The 20784-nt window shown below is 37.4% G+C and overlaps 1 protein-coding gene across 1 annotated transcript in view; it reads left to right on the top strand.

Moving 5' to 3' along the window:
* Window positions 1-20784, top strand: part of EXOC2 (exocyst complex component 2) — a 130160-nt gene that overhangs the window by 73170 nt on the left and 36206 nt on the right. Inside the window, exons 17-23 of the mRNA XM_051610855.1 lie at window positions 7405-7466; window positions 10205-10285; window positions 11219-11278; window positions 12147-12208; window positions 13120-13186; window positions 15347-15463; window positions 18874-19015. Coding sequence (XP_051466815.1) covers window positions 7405-7466; window positions 10205-10285; window positions 11219-11278; window positions 12147-12208; window positions 13120-13186; window positions 15347-15463; window positions 18874-19015 — 591 coding nt within the window. The remainder of the gene's footprint in view (window positions 1-7404; window positions 7467-10204; window positions 10286-11218; window positions 11279-12146; window positions 12209-13119; window positions 13187-15346; window positions 15464-18873; window positions 19016-20784) is intronic.

The raw sequence follows: 20784 nt of genomic DNA, 5'->3' as shown, positions 1-20784 counted from the left end.
GTTTGTTACAGATACTGTAATGGCACCGGACTCCTCCGAGTTCTGTAGTATCTCACAAGAGTTACTCAAGTATTTCACTTTTCTGACAAATGTGTTTTATGAGTCTTTTATTTCCTTAGTCTAATGAATACAGTAGTTTACATCTGCTTCCGTTGTGTTTAGACAGCTTTAGTGTACAAGTGTTTTATGTCATGATGCAGCTTTTCCATACTGGAAGTAATGTTAATTTTCTTTTTTGAGTTCTTCTGTAAAGTGAAGAATTGCATAAGCCATGTCCAACCCTCAAGAAAAATCCATAGCGCTTTAGGAAGTATTCTAGTTGTGTGTTTTCCAAGGCATTTACTAACATAATCTCCAGGCTTCCTACTTTGTACACAACTTTTGACATAAATGTCTGGATTGTCAAGGCCAGCAACACATTCTCTAAACCTAATGTGTCTCCATGTGCATCAGAGGCCATTCATCTTACTATCTTGTATTCAACTCTGAAACTTGAATGTGGATGAAGTAAATCTTCCATAAATAAATCTCTTAAAATCAGGACAGATTGATCTACAAATTCACTTAGGATGTTTTTTTTCCAAAAGATTAATTGCCCTCATTTTTTAAAAAATGGGCTTTTTAATCGTACAGTTTAATCAGTTCTAAATCTTTAACATATGATTCATCATGATTTTGTAGGCTGACATGAAGCTAATTGTTTTATTCAAGCCTTAAGTGTGCTAAGCACAGGTGACTATATTAACCAAATCTTTAAACTTTTGGTGACAACACATCATAACCCCTCTATAGTTTTTGATACAACTTGGACATGGATTTTATTCTTGGCTCTTAATTCTTTTATTAAATCCCATTTCAGCATTAGCATTATTTTTCTGCATTAATGTCAAGCTAGTTGGCCATACAAGTACATTGGTTGTCTTGTCTCTTTAAAAAGTATACCACTATTTCAGATTTCACTTGAAGTATAAGAAAATGTCTTTTGCTTTTCATCACATAGAACAATTAAGACCAGTTTAGTTTTGGTTTTTGTTTTTTATGTTTTTTGGGGTTTTTTTTAACTGATAGCTGAAAAATATTTTTCTATTTTATTTTTTTTAATTGTGACACGAGGGTGTCCTGTTGGACTGACTGGCCTCTGTCTAGCAATTCAGGGTTTCCTCACATTTCCTGACTTTTTCAAAGGAAGGAAGTATTTAGCTTTGAACCATTTTGCTGACAATCATTAACTTACCAAAGCTATCCACGTAGCTTCTCCGGTATGGTCCAAAGAGCTCCGATACATGATTAATGATGAAGCTCTCAGCCAAAAGTCAGCTGTCTTCCTAGTTCTGTCTACTTGTTTCATCATACTGATAGTCCAGTTTTTTGTTCAGATCCAGAGTTTCTGCTTCGGACGTTCTGATTGCTTGTGGTAGTTTGTACATTAAATTTTTAATAAAGCGGACATACCAGTCTGTGTGAGAATGATTTATTTTTGGTTTATTTGGTCTGAACACCTTTATTCATATCGTTTCTTGAATCAAAAGAGATCAGATCCCTTAAGTTGCTGTTATGTTACATTGGCTGGTTAATGTATCTCTCTATAATTTAGCCAATAACAGCAGCCTTCCTTGACTGCTCCTTCCATTCCCTGTCAGTGTATCATCTCTATGTATTGGCCATAGCATGAACCAGGGAAAGGGAAAAAGAGTCTGCCTGCATGATGAGTCATTCCATGTTGCTGAATTGCATGCCTTATATATGAGACCCTTTGTTGGTGGTGGTGTTCTTTACCAGCTAAAGCAAAATTGTATATGTTGAATGTGTTTAGATAGGTTTTTCTGAACTGAACCAAGTTTAATCAACTGTTAAGGGAAATCCCATGGGACAGGGTGCTAGAAGGTAAAGGGGCTCAAGATAGCTGGTCAACATTCAAGGACCACTTCTTGCAAGCACAGGATCAGAGCATCCCAAGGGTTAGGAAATCTAGTAAGGGAGCTAGGAGACCTGCATGGTTAAAAAAGGAACTACTGGGCAAACTCAAGTGGAAGAGGAAAATCTACAGATCATGGAAGGAGGGGCTGGTCACTTGGGAGGAATATAGGTCTGTTGTCAGAGGATGTAGGGAGGCAATTAGGAAAGCTAAGGCCTCCTTGGAACTTAACCTTGCAAGTCAGGTTAAGGATAATAGAAAGGGCTTTTTCAAATACATAGCTAACAAATCTAACACTAGAGGCAATATTGGCCCTCTGATGAACGAGGTGGGAGCCCTGGTGACAGAGGATATAAAGAAGGCAGAAGTGCTGAACGCCTTCTTTGCCTCTGTCTTTACTCCTGCAGGATTTCCCCATGAGCCCCAGATTCATATAGCCCCAGAAGAAGTCAAGATAGAGGAGGAGTTTGCCATGGTAGATGAGGATTGAGTTAGGGATCAGTTGAGTAATCTGGACATCCATAAATCGATGGGTCCGGATGGAATGCACCCAAGGGTGCTGAGGGAGCTGGCGGAGGTCATTGCTAGGCCACTCTCCATCATCTTTGGTAAGTCATGGGTAACAGGAGAGGTGCCTGAGGACTGGAGGATAGCAAATGTCACACCAGTCTACAAGAAGGGCAAGAAGGAGGACCCGGGTAACTATAGACCGGTCAGCCTCACCTCCATCCCTAGAAAGGTGATGGAACAACTTGTTCTTGTCACTATCTCCAGGCATATCAAGGAGATGGGGGTCATCAGGAGCAGTCAGCATGGTTTTATCAAGGGTAAATCATGTTTGACTAACCTCATAGCCTTCTATGAGGAAATTACTAGGTGGATAGATGATGGTAGAGCGGTAGATGTGGTATACCTTGATTTCAGTAAAGCATTTGACACTGTCTCCCACAGCATCCTTGTAGATAAGTTGATCAGGTATGGGTTTGATGATCAGGTAGTGAGATGGATCAAGAACTGGTTGAAAGGAAGGAGTCAGAGAGTTGTAGTCAATGGGGCAGAATCTGGTTGGAGGTGTGTGACCAGTGGAGTCCCTCAGGGGTCGGTACTGGGACCGGTGTTGTTCAACATCTTCATCAACGACCTGGATGAGGGTATAGAATGTACCCTCAGCAAGTTTGCTGATGACACTAAGCTGGGAGGAGTGGCTGACACACCAGAAGGCTGTGCTGCCATTCAGAGGGACTTAGACAGGCTGGAGAGTTGGGCGGGGAGAAACATGATGAAGTTCAACAAGGGCAAGTGTAGAGTTCTGCATTTGGGGAAGAAAAACACCATGCACCAGTACAGGTTGGGGGCTGACCTGCTGGAGAGCAGTGTAGGAGAAAGGGACCTGGGAATCCTGGTAGACAGGAGGATGACCATGAGCCAGCAATGTGCCCTTGTGGCCAAGAAGGCCAACGGCATCCTGGGGTGCATTAGAAAGGGTGTGGTTAGTAGGTCAAGAGAGGTTCTCCTACCTCTTTATTCTGCATTGGTGAGGCAGCATCTGGAGTATTGTGTCCAGTTCTGGGCCCCTCAGTTCAAGAAGGACAGGGATCTGCTTGAGAGAGTCCAGCGCAGAGCTACAAAGATGATTAAGGGAGTAGAACATCTCCCTTATGAGGAGAGGCTGAGGGAGCTGGGTCTCTTTAGCTTGGAGAAAAGGAGACTGAGGGGTGACCTCATTAATGTTTACAAATACGTAAGGGGTGAGTGTCAGAGAGATGGAGTTAGGCTTTTCTCAGTGATGACCAGTGATAGGACAAGGGGTAATGGGTGGAAATTGGAGCATAGGAGGTTCAAGGTGAATATACGAAAAAAATTTTTTACTGTGAGAGTGACAGAGCACTGGAACAGGCTGCCCAGGGAGGTTGTGGAGTCTCCTTCACTGGAGACATTCAAAACCCACCTGGATGCGTTCTTGTGTGATGTGCTCTAGGTGACCCTGCTCTAGCAGGGGGGGTTGGACTAGATGATCTTTCGAGGTCCCTTCCAACCCCTAAGATTCTAAGATTCTAATTAGGCTCTTGGAGAAACTTCTTTTTAAGGAACCAGTGAAAGAACAGTTATTAGATATATTCATGGAGCTATGTAAATGGATCTCAGATGTAGTAACATCTGTAATATTTTAGTCAAAAGGGCTCCTCTTGGACTTGCATCACACCTCTGTAATCTCTCTGGAATATGAACTGCACAGACTGCTGATAAAAAGTTTACTCTCATCTCTTGCTGCATATTGTATATTGGTAAAGGCACTTGGATTACTTAAAAATTTCAGTACAGCACTTTTGTGCATGTGTGTGTGGCTGGTCCTTCCCTGGAAGTGTTCCAGGCCAGGCTGGATAGACCTCTGAGCAATCTGGTCTAGTGGGAGGTGTCCCTGCCCATGCAGGGGATTGGAACTAGATGATCTTTACAGTCCCTTCCAACCCAAACCATTCTATGATTCTGTGATTTACCATTAGCTACTTAAATAGGTCAAATCTGTCTATGCACAGGATTTTCTTGTTGTTTCGTGATAAACACCATATACTCATGCTGGCCCTGAGAAGAAATTTATGTCCTCTCCCTCTCACATGTGATAACTGGTCATAAAGCCAAAGTATGCAAATGCCAGACTAGACAGAGGGTTTACGTGAATGTATTGGACTGGAATTTAGTGAGCAGTGAAATATGAAGAACCAACTTACTTGTATTTGTATTAGCTTGGAAAGAAATGCAAAAGCGACCTGCTGCAAAAACATATAAAGGCTGATCAGTGCAATCTAAAGTACGGTTTTAGCACAGCAAGTTGTAGGCAATCCAGGAGACTCCTGGAATGCCTTGATGACAATTTCTTAAGTCAGGAAATTGACAGTCCTACCCGGGGGGATACGTTACTGGACCTGATTGTCACAAATGTAAGTGAACTCTTTAGGGATATCAAAGTTGAAGGCAGCCTGGGCTGCAGTGACCATGCACTAGTGCAGTTCATTGTCTTAAGGGGTAAGAGACAGATGAAAAGCTTAGTCAGCTCTCTGAATTTTAGGAAAGCAAACTTCCAGCTCTTCAAGGAGTTAGTAGATAGGACCCCATGGGAAATGGCCATCAGGGACAAGGGAGCAGAAGAGACCTTGCAGATCTTTAAAGATGCTTTCCATAGGGTGTAAGAGGTCTCAATCCCCTGGTATAGGGAGTCGGGCAGTCAACCAGAGAAAAGCAGTGGATGTCATCTATCTGGACTTCTGCAAGGCCTTTGACATGGTCCCCTACAACATCCTTCTGACTACATTGGAGAGATATGGGTTTGATGGGTGGACTGTTCAGTGGATAAGGAACTGGCTAGACAGTCGCATCCAGAGGGTGGTGGTCAACTGCTCTAAGTCCAGATGGAAAACAGTGACAAGTGTTGTCCCTCAGGGGTCAGTGCTGGGCCCAGTGTTGTTTAATATCTTCATTAATGATATTGACGGTGGCATTGAGAGTACCCTAAGCAAGTTTGCTGATTACACCAAGCTGGGTGGTGCAGTCGATATGCCAGAGGAATGGGATGCCATCCAGAGGGACAAGCTAGAGAAGTGTGCCCAGGTGAACCTCATGAGGTTCAACAAGGCCAAGTGCAGGGTCCTGCACCTGGGCCAAGGTAACCCAAGATACGAATACAGGCTAGGGGAGGTCACACTTGAGAGCAGCCCTGTGGAAAAGGACCTGGGGGTACTAGTGGATCAAAAGCTTGACATGAGCCACCAGTGTGCAGTTGCAGCCCAGAAGGCCAACTTCATCCTGGGCTGTATCAAAAGAAGTGTGGCCAGCAGATCAAGAAAGGAGATTCTGCCCCTCTATTCTGCCGTGGTAAGACCTCACCTAGAATACTGCATTCAGCTCTGGTGCCCTCAGCAGAAGAAAGATGTGAACCTGTTGGAATGTGTCCAGAGAAGGGCCATGAAAGTGGTCCAAGAGCTGGAGCACCTCTCTTTTGAGGACAGGCTGAGGGAGTTGGGGCTGTTCAGCCTGAAAAAAAGAAGGCTCCAGGGAGACCTCATAGTGGCCTTCCAGTACCTGAAGGGGGCCTACAGGAAAGCTGGGGAAGGACTTTTTACAGGGGCTTGCAGTGAGAGGACAAGGGGTAATGGTTTTAAGCTGAAAGAAGAGAGATTAAGGTTAGAGATCAGGCATAAATTCTTCAGTGTAAGGGTGGTGAGACACTGGAACAGGCTGCCCAGAGGTGGTGTGGGGGCTCCATCCCTGGAGGTGTTAAAGGGCAGGTTGGGTGGGGCTCTGAGCAGCCTGTTCTAGTGGGAGGTGTCCCTGCCCGTGCAGGGGAGTTGGAACTTGGTGTTCCTTAAGGTCCCTTCCAACTCAAAAAATTCTGTGATTCTGTAAAGAATAAAAGTTGAATTAAGAGGTTTACTAAATAGAGAAATGAACAGAGTAATTATTCTGTACAATCGTGTAATACTTTTTTTCCTCACTAAGACTATACTTCCTAAGATGTAGAACTGCACAGGGTGTGACACGATAACCAAGCTTCTTAATTTAACTAATTAAAGCTCTGAGGTATTGCAGATAACTTTCAGCATGCATTAGTTACGATCCTTTCTTGGGTTCTGAGGGGAGAAGATAACTCACTGAAGTTTTTTGCTCATTTAAGAGGGAGTTTCATAGTGTACAGGCAGTTTTGATTAGCAATTTCTGTGTGAAAAATGTATGTCAAACCTCCCAAAACCTGTTTTTAAGTAGGTTAAACACACACACACACACACACAAAAAAAAAAAAAAGGAGGGGGGGGCGAAGATGCAAAATCCATGCGTCCATAGAGGATTATTGTTTACTGTCCATGAGCTTTGGATTTATATCCAGAGTTAGCTCCTGTTAGCTTCATGAAGCCTATAGAAGCTGGCATTTTCTAGGTAGCAGGAGAGCACTTTTTGTGTATGCATCTGTGTATTTTTAAAGAAAGTCTAGCACCATAGATCCTTTACCCTTAGTGGGCACTCTTAGTCCCTTTTGAAGTTATTAAATATTAATTATAAGCTGTCCTTTCTATCTTTGCTAAAATGCTAGGCATTTGTTCTTTCATTTTTAATTAAGAGCCGGAATATAATAGACGAGAGACTTGGGTTCTTAAACGCAGTATTTTATGCTGTGATAAAAAATTTACAAAATAAAAACAAACCCAAAGCCTTCATAATTTAATTTTAAGCTTTCCAGTAAAAGATGAGTTTTATGCTACTCTTGCTGTGTATCATAGATACGCTTCTCTATGTTGTGTCACCAACATGCTATGTACAAGTTCCATTCTTAGTCATTTGAGAATGCTGAAAGCTTTGAAACTTTTAGTGCTATTTGCTTGAATGCCTAGTCATTGCAGTCCCAATGTCTATGGTCTGTCTTTTCAAGTTCAAGGAGTTTTTAATAATGAAAATGAATACCTCCTTTCCTCCCCCCTCACCCTTGCTTTTTCTTGCAGATATTAAGCGGCTAGCTGAAAAGGAAGACTGGGTTGTTGACAATGAAGGTTTGACATCGTTGGTGGGTATAATTTTGGGTCTTGTAGGCACTTCGCTAGAATGTATTTTTCCTTGCAAGTGTAATGAATCTGGTTTCTGTATTCTCCAAAAGTTGAATTATTTGTATGTGTGCATACATAGTTGTCTGTGGTTTTATTAAAATATGGAAATGGAGGAAGGTAAAAAGTAGAAATGTTTTTGTCTGCTTGGTTGCTTATTTACAGTACTCCTAACAGATCCCATCACCAAACACAAAGTTTGATTTTTTTTTTCCTTTTCTTCCTCTTCCAAAAGTTTTATTTGTCTTTCTTAAACTATTATGTCTGAAATAACATTAAGTGATAACGGTACTACTAGACAGCCATATTTTTTAAGTTGCAAAAGAGAATGTAAAGTTACAAATACAGTGAAGTAACTTGTTAAGTTTGCTAGGATAATCAGAGAAATTTCTTTTTATACTTTATAAAGGATAGTGCTCATTAAAAAAAAAAAAAGCATAAATAAAAGCTTTGCAGGTTTGTGCCATGTATTGATAGACAAAAATAAGAAAGAATTGGGCATCAAGATTTGTAGGATGACTTTCTACCTTACGTAGGGTTATTTAAACATATCCGTATAATTACTGCTGACCTTTAATATGATTTTGCTGAGATAATAAATAATAACTTTCATAGTTAAGCATCTTATTTTAGGGATGTTTTACTGAAGTAAATAATAATTTTGAGGTCACAAGTTCAGTTCACATCAAAGTGGTTCATAGCTTAGTAGGCACACTACCATGGAATTGGTCTGTAGCTAAATAAATAGGTCGCTTCTATGTTATAATGAGAAATTGAACTGAAAACCAACTAATTTAGGATATTGCCTACACACAAACAACAAATTACTTGAAACCAAATTCAGATAAATTAGTGAGATGCTTTCTGGAAATAAACAGTAATGAGTAATGCCTAAAACACAGCAAGTGCGTTGTAGGTGTGACTTAAAAACAATCTGTGAAAGCAGAAAGGGCCTGTGGGAGGGAGAGTTTCTTTGTGTGAATTATCTAAGAGAATGCTCCACAGACAATTTTAGTTTTTCTTACTAGCTTCTATAAATACGTGGTTGAAGTTCAGTAGGAGGGCATTAAGTAATCCCAACATACACACTGTAGGAAGAAGTGTTGATGGGCAATTGTAGTATTATAACCAGATTTACATCTTCTGGTATTGGTTTCAGTTGCTGCTGATTTGGGCAAGTCCCTTAACTTTTTCTGATTTTCACTCTATTCATCTGTAAAGTGGAGGGAAGAGGAAGAATCTTCCACAAAAGCTTCCATTCCTTCATGCTTTTGCTGTATTCTAGTATCTTACCCCATCTTTGTTTAAAAATGTCTTTTTTAAAGTATTTTTTGTTTTCAGAAATCATCCATTAATTCCTTGCATACAGGCACTTCCCTAGATACTTTTTGAAGTCATCATTGCAACTTGCCGAATTTTAATAGTGACAGTTGTCTATGTTTTGTCATAGAAAGATTATTGATCTACTAGAGTAGAATTAATTGTGGTAATATAGCAAAAACTGTAGCAAAAATTACCAGTATAACCAAGGGCCTGGTTGACAACCCCTTTAGCATTTATATTACAGGTAAAAGATACAGTAAGAAACAGAACCAACTTTCTTCAGTTTCTTAATATCCAAAGAATAATGTATCTGAACAGTTTTCTTCTCTTGAGATGGGATATTTCACTCTGTGGAAACAGAAAATCAAGAGCAGCACTTTACTGCTTTTCTTTTTCATTTAAGCTGGTCCAAAAATAGTAAATACAGATTGTCTTTGTGGCTTTTTTCATGATTTCCAGGTTGCCATGCAGGCATCACTTTCACAATCTACCGCTACCCACCCCATCATTTATAGAAATAAGTTATTACTAAGCCTAAAGTTGGTGACATGCCATGAGCTATCTGCTGCATGAAAAGCATATGTTCATGGCTTAGAAACATTTTTTAAATCCTCCTCTTTGGCCAAAATCCGATAGGATTATGTCCCTCTTTTCTAGACAGTGACACCTCTCTGCTTTGCTTTGCCCTGTACAGCAGCTTCCTGCCTAGTTCCAGCAGGCAGCTTCATTTAAAAAAAGGTGTGAATTAACAGGGAAGAGAGAAAGACAAACTGACTAATTACTCTGATACTGTGAATTGTTTTTCACTTTCAGAGTGAAATTGATACGTGTATCAAGACATTTGTACTTTAGGTTTGGAAACCTGAAAGCAAAAAAGGCCCCTAAACAAGTGGATTATTTTCTTCCACATGAAAGCAATTTCAATCCATTTTTCTTAGAAACCTTTTGTGGAAATAAAATGCAGAAATATCTGATATCCTAGGTGAAATTCTATCTAAACTTAAATCAAGGAGGGGAAGAAGGAGCGTGTCCCAGGTTTCTCTAATGTAATTGTCAATATATGCTACCACAAACAAGCTATAAAAGTCTTCCATGACCCTTTTAGAGGAGGCTGTTTGGTGTTTCTAAAAGTCTCTCATTTGGATTAAAAAAAGAAAAAAGTACATTGATCTATGGTAATAATTCTGTAGATATCTTAAGTACAGAAGTATATCACTACAATAGGATCCTCTGGTAATATAAAAATCATTATTATTTTTTCCCTATTTGGGATAATTTGGGAATAAAGAACTTATCATATGGCATTTAAGTTTTTATATATTTATGTAGTATACATTTGACCTGTTTATCTGAAGCTTACAAGTCATTTTCCTTTCAGCCATCCCAGTTTGAACAGTGCATTATCCATTCCTTGCAATCTCTTAAAACTGTGCTTGACTGCAAACCTGGAGAGGCGAGTGTAAGTTTTGATTTATGCTTTTATTTCTGTTCTTTTAATGTAAATTACTCTTGAGTTTCAGGACAAGAACTTTCAGAGAATGATACAGTGGTATCATCTTTATTTTTTCCGTGTACATCCTTTTCACTGCTGCTAGCTTATAGTATTCTGTTTTTGTTAGTGTTAATGATATGTATATGAGGCAGATTGGACCTATATTTAAATCTTTAAAGCTGTTCTTTTGAAAAAGTGCTAATAATGTAATAAATAAGCAGTAGATGTGACTTTACATTTAATAAAAATGGGGGGGAGGGTGAGTTACACTTCACTTAGTGTTGTGTCCGAACTACTTGCAGAAGCTTTTACTTTTGTAAACTTTATTGTACATCAGTCCTGATTGTCCCCGTCAAGTTAGTGTCTTGAGGCCCTGATTGATTGTGATACTGATGTTTTCTTCAGTATTTCAGTGATCTTGAGGAGGTTTAACACTTTTCCAAAGTCTCTTAGGCCCCTCTGTAGGCATATTGTTTCTCTGTCCTCCCTGATTGTACTTTTTATGGGTAATTTGTCTAGTTCCTTAATGAATGGTATTCAAAAGAATCTGCAGTGCATGATGAATCCTTCTTGTTAGGGTGCAAAGATCTTTGAATATCTTGGGAGCTTTGCTGCAATTTCATTAGCCAACAATTATATGTATCACATGTAGTAGGTACTAGGTACATCTTTCCTTTAGTGTGTTAACTCCTTATGCTTGTCAAGCTGTTTATTGGGACTTATATTCTCTCTCCCCCTTTTTAAGGTGCGGAAAAATTGAAACTGATCTAAGAGAAAACACTGTGTCCCAGCAGCCATTCCTAGAATTGTGTCATCTCTTTAGGGATAGGTTACTCAGGCCTTCTTGAGAATAAGGCCACATGAAGCTGTTCTACCTAAATAATATGCTTGCATCTTCAGGTTTTTCAGCAGCAGAAAACACAGGAGGATGTGTGCCAGCTAAGCATTGGGATCATGCAGGTAACTCGAGCACTTTTAAGTATGACATTGTGAACACAAGTGATCAACAAAAATGTGTGCTTTGTACCCTGCCGACTTCCCAAAAGGTAGCTTAAGTTGATGACTGTGTTATTCTCTGATACACTCTGGGAGACTGAGAAATGTTTTGCTTTAAAAGTATGTAGCACTTACTGGCTAAATCTGATGATATCAAATTCTCAGAGGGTGAATAAGTGACGTATTCAAGTTTTTTACTGATTGTGACTGTACAAGATTCTGCTGATGATTGAGAGACACTTGCTGAGCTGATATCTTCTAACATTGGTATGCTACAGTAAAAGGAGCAAAACTGATTTTCATCAGCTAAAGATCTAGCTTTTAATTTTTGTATTATCAGAAGTTTATTCTTTGTAACAAAATCTAATATTTTTTAAAATACATTTGAAATTAGATAATAGCATGCTTTTGAAGCACTTCTATACTCTTCTTAAACAAGAAATCATGAGCCAAAGCAAAAAAATGGATTTTAGTGATGCTTCTGTGATGTTTACTTGGGACCTACTGTTCAGATTAAAGAGCTGAAAACTTAACAGTGGCTTCTTTGCAAATCAGGAGATTATCACTGCATAACTTCAGCTACAGATGATTAGAGTCAGTTGGCAGGATTAAAAACTCCTGTGTTTGCTACAACTAAAGAGTAATGCATATACCATTAAAAATATGCATTCACAAGGTGTAACTAAAATGTTGCTGTATTACTGTATACAAGGTTTAAGACAAAGAAAGGTGATGGTATTGTTCTGCTTCTATTGACTGTTGTAGAACTGAATTTAAGAATATTTTTTCTAGTTCTGGCAGAAAATGTACTTCTTGCTTTATTGTTTCCTAGGTCTTTATAGACTGTTTGGAACAACTGAGCACCAAACCTGATGGTGACATAGATACAGCACAGTAAGTAAAATAAATAGGATCTAGGTGTAATATTGTGAAATTGTGGATGCAAGTCTCAAATTTCAGTGGCAGTGTCATTTTATCCACTCTGGTATTTTGCGTTTCCTGTAAATACTTTTGAGTCTGGTTAGTGATGCTTTGGAATAAGAGTAGATACTTTTTATGCTAAAAAATTGAGTGATAACATGTAATAAATATTGTACAAGATAATGAATATAGTATTAGTTATACCACTTTATTTGATGACAGAAGTTGTAGTGTGCTTAGAAGTAGGTATGTTGTTTTTGACATGACCTTACATGGAAGGAGTTGTCCTTGTTGCTAAGTGATGTCTCTCTACTCATCAAGGAACAGCCCCTACCTTTTTTTTCTTACCTTCTGTTTTTCCTTCTTCTATTGGAATTACTGCTAAATTCTTGAAAGTTTGTTTGTTCAATAATTGCTCATGAGTCACTTTAGAGACCAAACAGGTCAGAACAGCCTGAGTTTCCAAGACTGCCAATCATTTATTTGTGAAAAGCCAGAGACTTGGCAAATATTCGATGTGCAGTATGCATTAGAAAAAAGTAAATTAACTATGTACATAGTGCCACTTTGTTGCTTGCTATTTCAATGATTTTGTTGGCTGGATAGGTATAAAAACAAATCAGAATCTGTGGCAAACCAGAGAAATAACAGTAAATGAAAATGTTTTAACAAGGAAAAGTCCACAGCTAGAACAGTAGTCTGTCCATGAAGCCTGCAGGAGCTTTGTGGACATCTTAGAAAAACTGAGCAACGTGGGCTGCTTTATTATCTGGTGAGATGGGGGTTGAAACAAGATTCCAGTCTTCTGTTCCAACCATTCATTTGAATCCACCATGTATCAGATGTTCAAAATCACTGTATTACTCACTTTTACTCACTCCTAGTCTTTCAGTTGATGTTTCGTCTCCAGATTTGTTTGGAAGCATCCATGAAGACTCAAGCCTTTCTTCAGTAAGTTTGGCTTCTATTTCTAAAAGCTGATATGAAACTTAAAACTTCTCAAAGTTACAGGAATGTGGTCTTTTTTTTGTTGTTGTTTTTTTTTTTTCCTAAAACCCCAAAAACTGTTTATGTTATCACAGTATACCATCTTAAAGTAACTAATGAAGGTATTTTTGGAAACCAGGTCCTCCTCAGAAACTAAAGTGGCATCATTGAAATCAATGAAAATAGCATTGATGATAAAGCAGCTGAGGATTTTAATTTTTGTTTATCACGGTGCTTTAAAAGAATTGGTCTGATTTTTAGTTGCTTTTTAAAACCCGTGAAGATAAAGATATTCAGTAATGTAGTTGTTCCCAAAAAAATTACTTTCTCGAGGGTGAGTTGATTATTGTGTGACTTGTTTGGCTTTGTGTTTTGTTTATTAGGAAATTGGGAAAAGAAGTTTTTTAGTATTCTTGACACTTGGACTTTGGTTAATGTACTTGCTTCTAGTTCATAGACTCATACCACGGTTTGGGTTGAAAGGCACCTTAAAGATCGTTTACTTCCAACCCCACTGCACAAGCAGGGACACCTCCCACTAGACTGGGTTGCTCAAAGCCCCATCCAACCTGGCCTTTGAACACTGCTAGGGAAGGGGCATCCACAGCTTCCCAGGGTGACCTGTTTCAGCATCTCACCACCCTCGGCAGCTGATGGAAAAAATGTAGTTTTCCTTGCAAGAAACCTAGTGAGAACCTCTTAAGAGGTTAATATTCCTTTGTACAGGTTTAAAATGTAGGAAGCCCAGCTTTGCCTCATTTACAAGAGCGGCAAGCATTCCTGCTATAGTAATGAATCTCAGCTTGCCTAATCAGGCCAAGTTGCTAAATTGCAGACTGTAATAACTAGTTAATTATATATTTTTATTCTTGCAACACATAGGTTTTTTCTATTAATTATTGACAAAGTAACTCTGTGTCTGTTCTGGACTTCCATATGTCAGAGGTATGAGTGTTTAAAGAAAAAAGAAATGAACACGTTTTGGTACTACAGAAACCAAACATTATCTTATTTATTTTTTCTGTGAATCACAGAATGCTTTCTCTTCTCTTTCCAAATGGAGTAATGAGAACAGAGAAAGCAAGTGACCGGAGTGAGATTTGTCACTGTATTTTTAAAATGCTTGATTTTTTAATAGCCTGTATACCAACTGATTATAGTGTAAGGTAGTAGGACACTGCATCTCAAAACTAGTCATCATATTACTGGAATGCAAAACTGTTGGGAGTTCTTCTGGCTCTGAAAACCAACACCATTTTTAATGTGATCTGCAGTATTATGATTATTTCATTGCTAAATAGTTTTGTTGTCAAAATATTTTCTGCTGTTGATTTTAAACTTCCATCTGAGGTACCAAAATGTTTTCCCATTGGGGGAAGGAGAGGGGAAGAGGAAAGACCAAATCTGTTTGAAGAGTGGTTCTGTCTTGTTTGGTTTTTTGTCTCTTTGGAAACTACACCTCATTGCACCAAGGTTGGGGAAAGGCAATCCTGGTTTCTCAACTCTGGAATGTATTTGACCTTCCTGTAATTAAAAAAAAACCCCAACACACTGAAGAACAGAGATAAGTTATAACCACATGGGGGGAGGGGTGTTATTATTGGTTTAAATATTTATTTTTTTTCAAATTAACTGCTGAATTTATGTTATGTATGTCTCACCTTCTGGTATTTTAGAATGGGTGAGTGCATTTGTTCAGTACCTGTGTTGCTTCCCTTGTTGTAGCCAGCTGCATCTGAAAGTGAAGATGAACTTCAGTTATGTTTTTCTGATGATCATAATTCTTAGCTTATTTCTTGAAACAAAGTAAAAGCCAGAAACAGCTTCCTGGAAAGCTGTCCAAATGTAATTTTTGTAAAGAAGTCTTAACCATGGTTCTGTATTAGTCACAGCTATTCCAGTGAATGCTCCAGATCCCATAAGAAAAAGCATACACGTTCAACCATCATATCTGATATTCACTCAGTTCTTGGTATTTTATTGACAAAAATATTTGTAAACACCACTTTATTTATCAGCATGCTTATCACACACAGAGAGTCAATAAAATACATTTACAGTATTGGTCATGCTGATACTTGTTTTTCTATTCCACTCTTTCTTGTCTTAAAACAAATTTTTTAGGAACAGAGACTTTTAATTGCACTCAGCAACTGCCATTACCTGGAACGTCACACCTTCCTAAATATAGCAGAACATTTTGAGAAACATGGCTTCCAAGGTGTTGAAAAAATAACTCAAGTAAGTGAGGACACTGGAACAAAGTATTATTGCTTGAATTAAACTGTTTTTATTTGCTTTCTGTGGAAATTAAGTGCGTGTCTGCATATGGCTAAAAGCACTCTTGGGTGAGCCTTCTACAAATGAGTGGGATTCCAAGCATCCGAGTAACAATGATATGGTTGTATGTGTTCCTATGAGGCTTAAGTAGCTGGTATGCATAATGTGACCTCTTATTCAGGACTTTTGTGTTTAATGGGAAAGCTTATCAGATTTCTTAGTAAAGCTGTTTAATGTCACTGTTTTCTTAATATAGAGAATAAAAGATCATTATCTCAGAAATATACTTGTTAAATTATTTAATCTGGCAATCTGCATTACTGATAGCTGTTGTTCATAAACTAGTTCAGGGTTTTTTTGTTGTGTTGTGTTTTTTTTTGATCGGTTGTTTTGGTGTTTTGTTTTGGGTTTGGTTTTTTTTGTTGTTTTTTTTTTTTTTTCAAAGAACGAAAATGTCAAAGTGGGCGGCAGTAGCTGTCTCATTTTCCTGCCTTTTTGTAAAGATTAATCATTTTTTATGAGAAATGTTGTGACTTAATCCTTAGGCCCATAAAGCTAGCTTATTTCCAGAAACTTTCGTTGGTTGGAAGTAAAATGTTCTCTTTTGTAGTAGAGAGTACCACATTTCATTTGAACTTGTATTTCCTTACTATACATACTTACTCCCATCTGCCTGTATGTTTTTTTGAATTTCTGTGGCTGAAGTAGTTTTGAGTAGCATTTAAGTGCAGTTGATAGGATTTGTATGGTTAGTACAGTATACAGAATTACTCTGGATATGGCCATTCTTTGCTGCTGACACAGCTGAGAGTGGAACTAGGTATAGTTAGTCTTGTCTATATAGGCAAATAACACATCTGTAATGTATTCAACACTGTATTTTGCAGCTATATCAAAGTATTACCATTTAAAGTCTTGTAGTTTATAAATGACAGAATCTGAATGTTAAAGTTGCAGATAGATTTCAAATCTGTGTTAACCCTTTGAAAGCACTAACTGGTGCAGTACAGAGCATATGGGACACATCAATTAGTAATACTAGCTGGGAAGATTTGGATAATTAGAGAGTCATCTTAAAATGGCAATTTTTGAACTCTGCATAAATTTTAATAGAGTCTAGAAGCTCACAGAAGGCTAAGGGGGTTGGTTGATTGTTTCATTTTTTTGTTCTGTCACCTAGATTTTTGTAGGTTTCTTGATTTCTTTAACTATTAGATAAAAAAATTTGCAATAAAGAATAGACAAAATTTTTGAAAAATATAATTTGCTTTAATCTGTGAATACTTTTAAATTCTGCTACCTTTATAATTGAATTTTAAAGTGAAGGCTCATAATGGCTGTAATACAAAAATTGAAAACTCTATTTACAGGGAAGTTAACAGCAGAAAGATAACGATGGGAGAGCTGTATATGAGCATTTACCTCACTTGAGAGTGAGAGTGGATGTTGTTGAGAACTTCTGTTCTGCTTGACTTCCCCATCCTGGGCTGAAAAGAGCATTCAGATTTATTGTTCATTCCTACTTGTAATTATTCCACCAGCTGAAAAAAAAGGCTACCCACCACCATCTTAATTGAGGTTTCAACTTGAAATAGGTTGAAGAGGACTTGCAAGAACAAAAAATCCTGTACTGAATGTGTAAATGCTCCTTTGTATTGAATGACTGCAGAAGTGGAATGTGGAATTAATTCTAATTACTTTGTTAAGGACCACTGAAGCAGTTTCACAAATTCTTTGAATGGATCCATGTTTGCTGGAACTTCCTGTTGGAACTTGTCCTTTATTTTTTGCACTAGCTTAAACCTAAATAGGAATGGTCTAACAATGATTATTCTCCCTGATCATAAGAATTGGAAGTAAAAAATGTCTTGAAACCCATTCTAGGTTTACATTTCTATGATCCTGTGCAAGGAGAAAAAGAGGATTTAGTGAGACTTCTCTACATTTTTTAGTGTTCTTTTCAAGTCTTGAATGTCAACAGGCTGTCAGGTATAGGGGAAAAAATAAAATAGCCTGGATCTTCTCCTGGGACCAAATTCTCTGTGCTTCATGAAAATTCTGTCTTTGAGATATAGATACTTTTGTGACAAATTAAAGGAGATTCATCAGATAGAAAAGCAGGGAAGTGATGATGTCTCTTGTTTCTGAGCATCAACTTCACCATCCCAGCTGTTCTGAATCTGACAGCAACTTTGACCTTAACAGTTAACAATATAGGCATGCAAGAGGAGAACCCGGTTTAGAGACATCCCTGCAGTGAATAAGTTTCATCCCTAATTCTTCAGGTTGCAGCATTAAATCTTTCGTCTTTCACAGAGAAAAAGGAATGATAACTCAGTGTTCTTTTCCTTCTTTTTCTTCTGAATTCCAACTTTGGTGTAGATCCTTGCCTTCCTCCTCACTTTTAAACCCCTTTGCTTCTGCAAATTATCTTTTTACATATATATACTTATGAAAGTGAATAATAGTTTAAAAGCCTTACTTTGCTATCTTTTAAGCTCCTACTTATAAATATATTTCAGCTGAAGTCACATAAAAATTTCAGCGTATTGTATTGGCATTTAGCATCCATTATCATGCTGAAATATTGACTTGCTACTTTAACTTTTTATTATACTTAGTATGTCCCTTGATTGTTTTAGAAGCTACAATTACCAGGGTACCTATGTTTAATTAATGTTTTGTATAAAATTTAAACTTGTTCAGATACAATGAGAAAATTCCCTTTAGCTTTCAGTGTGGCCAAGTTGTGTGAATTCTAAAAATTGCATAGGGATCTGTTAAAAAGAAAAATTCTGCAGATGTTTGTGAGCTGCAGCTTGTACATCTGTTGCACATCAGTGCCTTGAAGTAGAGGGGAGAAGTTCACATGTCCAGTTTCAGAAAGTAGAGACTTCCAAATACATCTATGTATATTGCAAGTATAGGGCAGATAGTAAGAATTTTTAATCTTACAATTGGTACATTTTAAGTATTAGACAGAAATCATGCTTCAGTATGGAAATTGTTATGGGCATATTATAAAGCATTGGCAGAATTCAGTTGTTTACTCAGTTCAAGATGGAGACCTCCTGATAAGCAGAAAAGAAAATCTTGCCATTAGAAAGTGTGATCTACCTGCTTTGGCATTTCTTGGACCTTTCCCAAAATATGTTGAACTCAATCAGATAAGATGAACAGATAATATGGAAGTTCCTGGGTTTTTATGTATGTAATTAAGAACTGAAATGTGTAAACAATTGCTACACTTTAGCAAAGATTAAAGAAGACAGAAAATATTTTTGATATGTGATTGAATTACAGTAATTAACTGCTATTTATTATCTTCTTTTTCTCTCTTTTTCGTTTGTTTGTTTGTTTTTGGGTTTTAGGTTAGTATGGAATCCTTGAAAGAGCTGGATCAAAGACTGTTTGAAATGTACATTGAATTCAAGGCAGATCCAATAGTTGGGTCATTAGAACCTGGCATTTATGCAGGATATTTTGATTGGAAAGATTGTCTTGTTCCAGCAGGTAAATATCTCCTTATTAAGCTCTCACATTATGTTAACAGTGATTGACAGGAGCTAAAATATACTGTACAATTAAAAACATTTTCTAGGTTGATTTTAACTTTTGACAAGTCCTTATTATAAGTTCTTTTTCGCAAACTTAATTTCTAAATCATTTTTCAAATACTCCCAAATGATTAAAACAGCTTTTATCATTGATAATCTCTTTAATACTTGTTTTTGTGATTAATTTGCTTCATTGCTTATATATAATAGAAAGAATTTTAGAAGACATCTGTGATTTTCTTATGAAATTCATTGAGATTGTTTGGTATTTTATCCAAAGAATCTAGCCACTTTTGTAATAGATGTAATTAATGTTCTGAAAAGGTAAAATTATGAGAAAATGCATACTCTAACTGCAGTTCAGCAAAGAATGTGTAACTATCAAAGAAGGGCAGGCATAAGGTGTTTAGAATTACTGAGACGTTCGTCATTAATTGGGTGCTTTATGAGCCGCCGGTTTATGTCTGTCTTCTATTCCTTTTTTTAAAGTAGTGAATACTGTGCACATCTTATCATCTAGTTCCTTTGAAGGTCTAATTTGTCATATCTAAAACTAATGTATCTAAATCACTTACCACATGAATGCCTGGTTAGTACCAAGTAGAAATTAGTTGCAGTGACAGAGTACATGGCATTTTGAAGGCGATCTTATATTAAGGACAGTTTTTACTTTCTTGTTTTGATTGTTTCATAGGCTTGCATATGGCAAGCTTAGCAGAAATGTTCTGGTACTTTTAAACTTGATAAGGATTACAAGAACCACACTTGGATGCTGTGAATCAAGACCTGGAGTGCTTGCTCACTGGGCCTGAAAAACATGAACATCTTAGGGTTTATTACTTGAAATAAAAGTCTCTTCTATCTTTCATTACTACTCTTTTGTGCTCAGAATATATACTCTAATAGATTTTACAGAGGAAGTAACTTAGTTTTTAATCTTGCAGATTCAAATTTGCATCTGAATAACACATAACTTCTCATCATGTTTAAAGTATGCTTTTGTTTGCATCCCCACGAGCTAAGAAAGACAAAGAGAAAGAAGTTGTGTCAGATTTTACATGCTCTTTTCTTGATCTAGTGCATTGGGGTCTACTTACTAGTCTCATGTTGGCTTTAGCATTATTCTGTAGTATTTTTTAAAGGAAATACTGAATTTGTATTAGAGGTGTTCCTTAGTCTGTTTGTTGTCTACTTTATTGTTGGTTTTCAGTACTTTATCTGAAACTTTTTGATAAAAATCAAAGTGAAGATGTCGATTATTAGAGACTCCTCCTCCGGATTATATTTAGTAACAATGTTGGTGAAGAGTTACTGATATGAAGTAATAAAAAAGTTGTTTGTGTTTTATTTGTTAAACCCCAAGCTCAGCGTGCTAAGAAGGAACATATAATCCTTTCTTCCATCCTTTTCCACCTTGATGATCTATCTTTCTGATGGATAAATTCTGCCAAATGTACCCTGTTGATTTGGTATAATAGTTTAACTTTTGAGTACATTCAGTTTGTCTGCTTATACCAATAATTAGATTATCCTGAAAATATCTGGAAGATAAAATTATTGAGTGACTGGGAAAGCCTCCCTCTTGGAGGAGGTAGATGAACTTGGTTATTGAAAAGGACTGGAAAAAAACCCAAACATCTCTTCATGGGGCATATGAGACTGATTTTTTTACCAGTAGTAAAAAACAAACAAACAAAAATTTTAAAAATCACCCAGCAAGCATAT

Source organism: Apus apus, chromosome 2 (genome assembly GCF_020740795.1).
Source record: "Apus apus isolate bApuApu2 chromosome 2, bApuApu2.pri.cur, whole genome shotgun sequence".
NCBI lineage: Eukaryota > Metazoa > Chordata > Aves > Apodiformes > Apodidae > Apus > Apus apus.
This window is presented reverse-complemented; position numbering and strand designations above follow the sequence as displayed.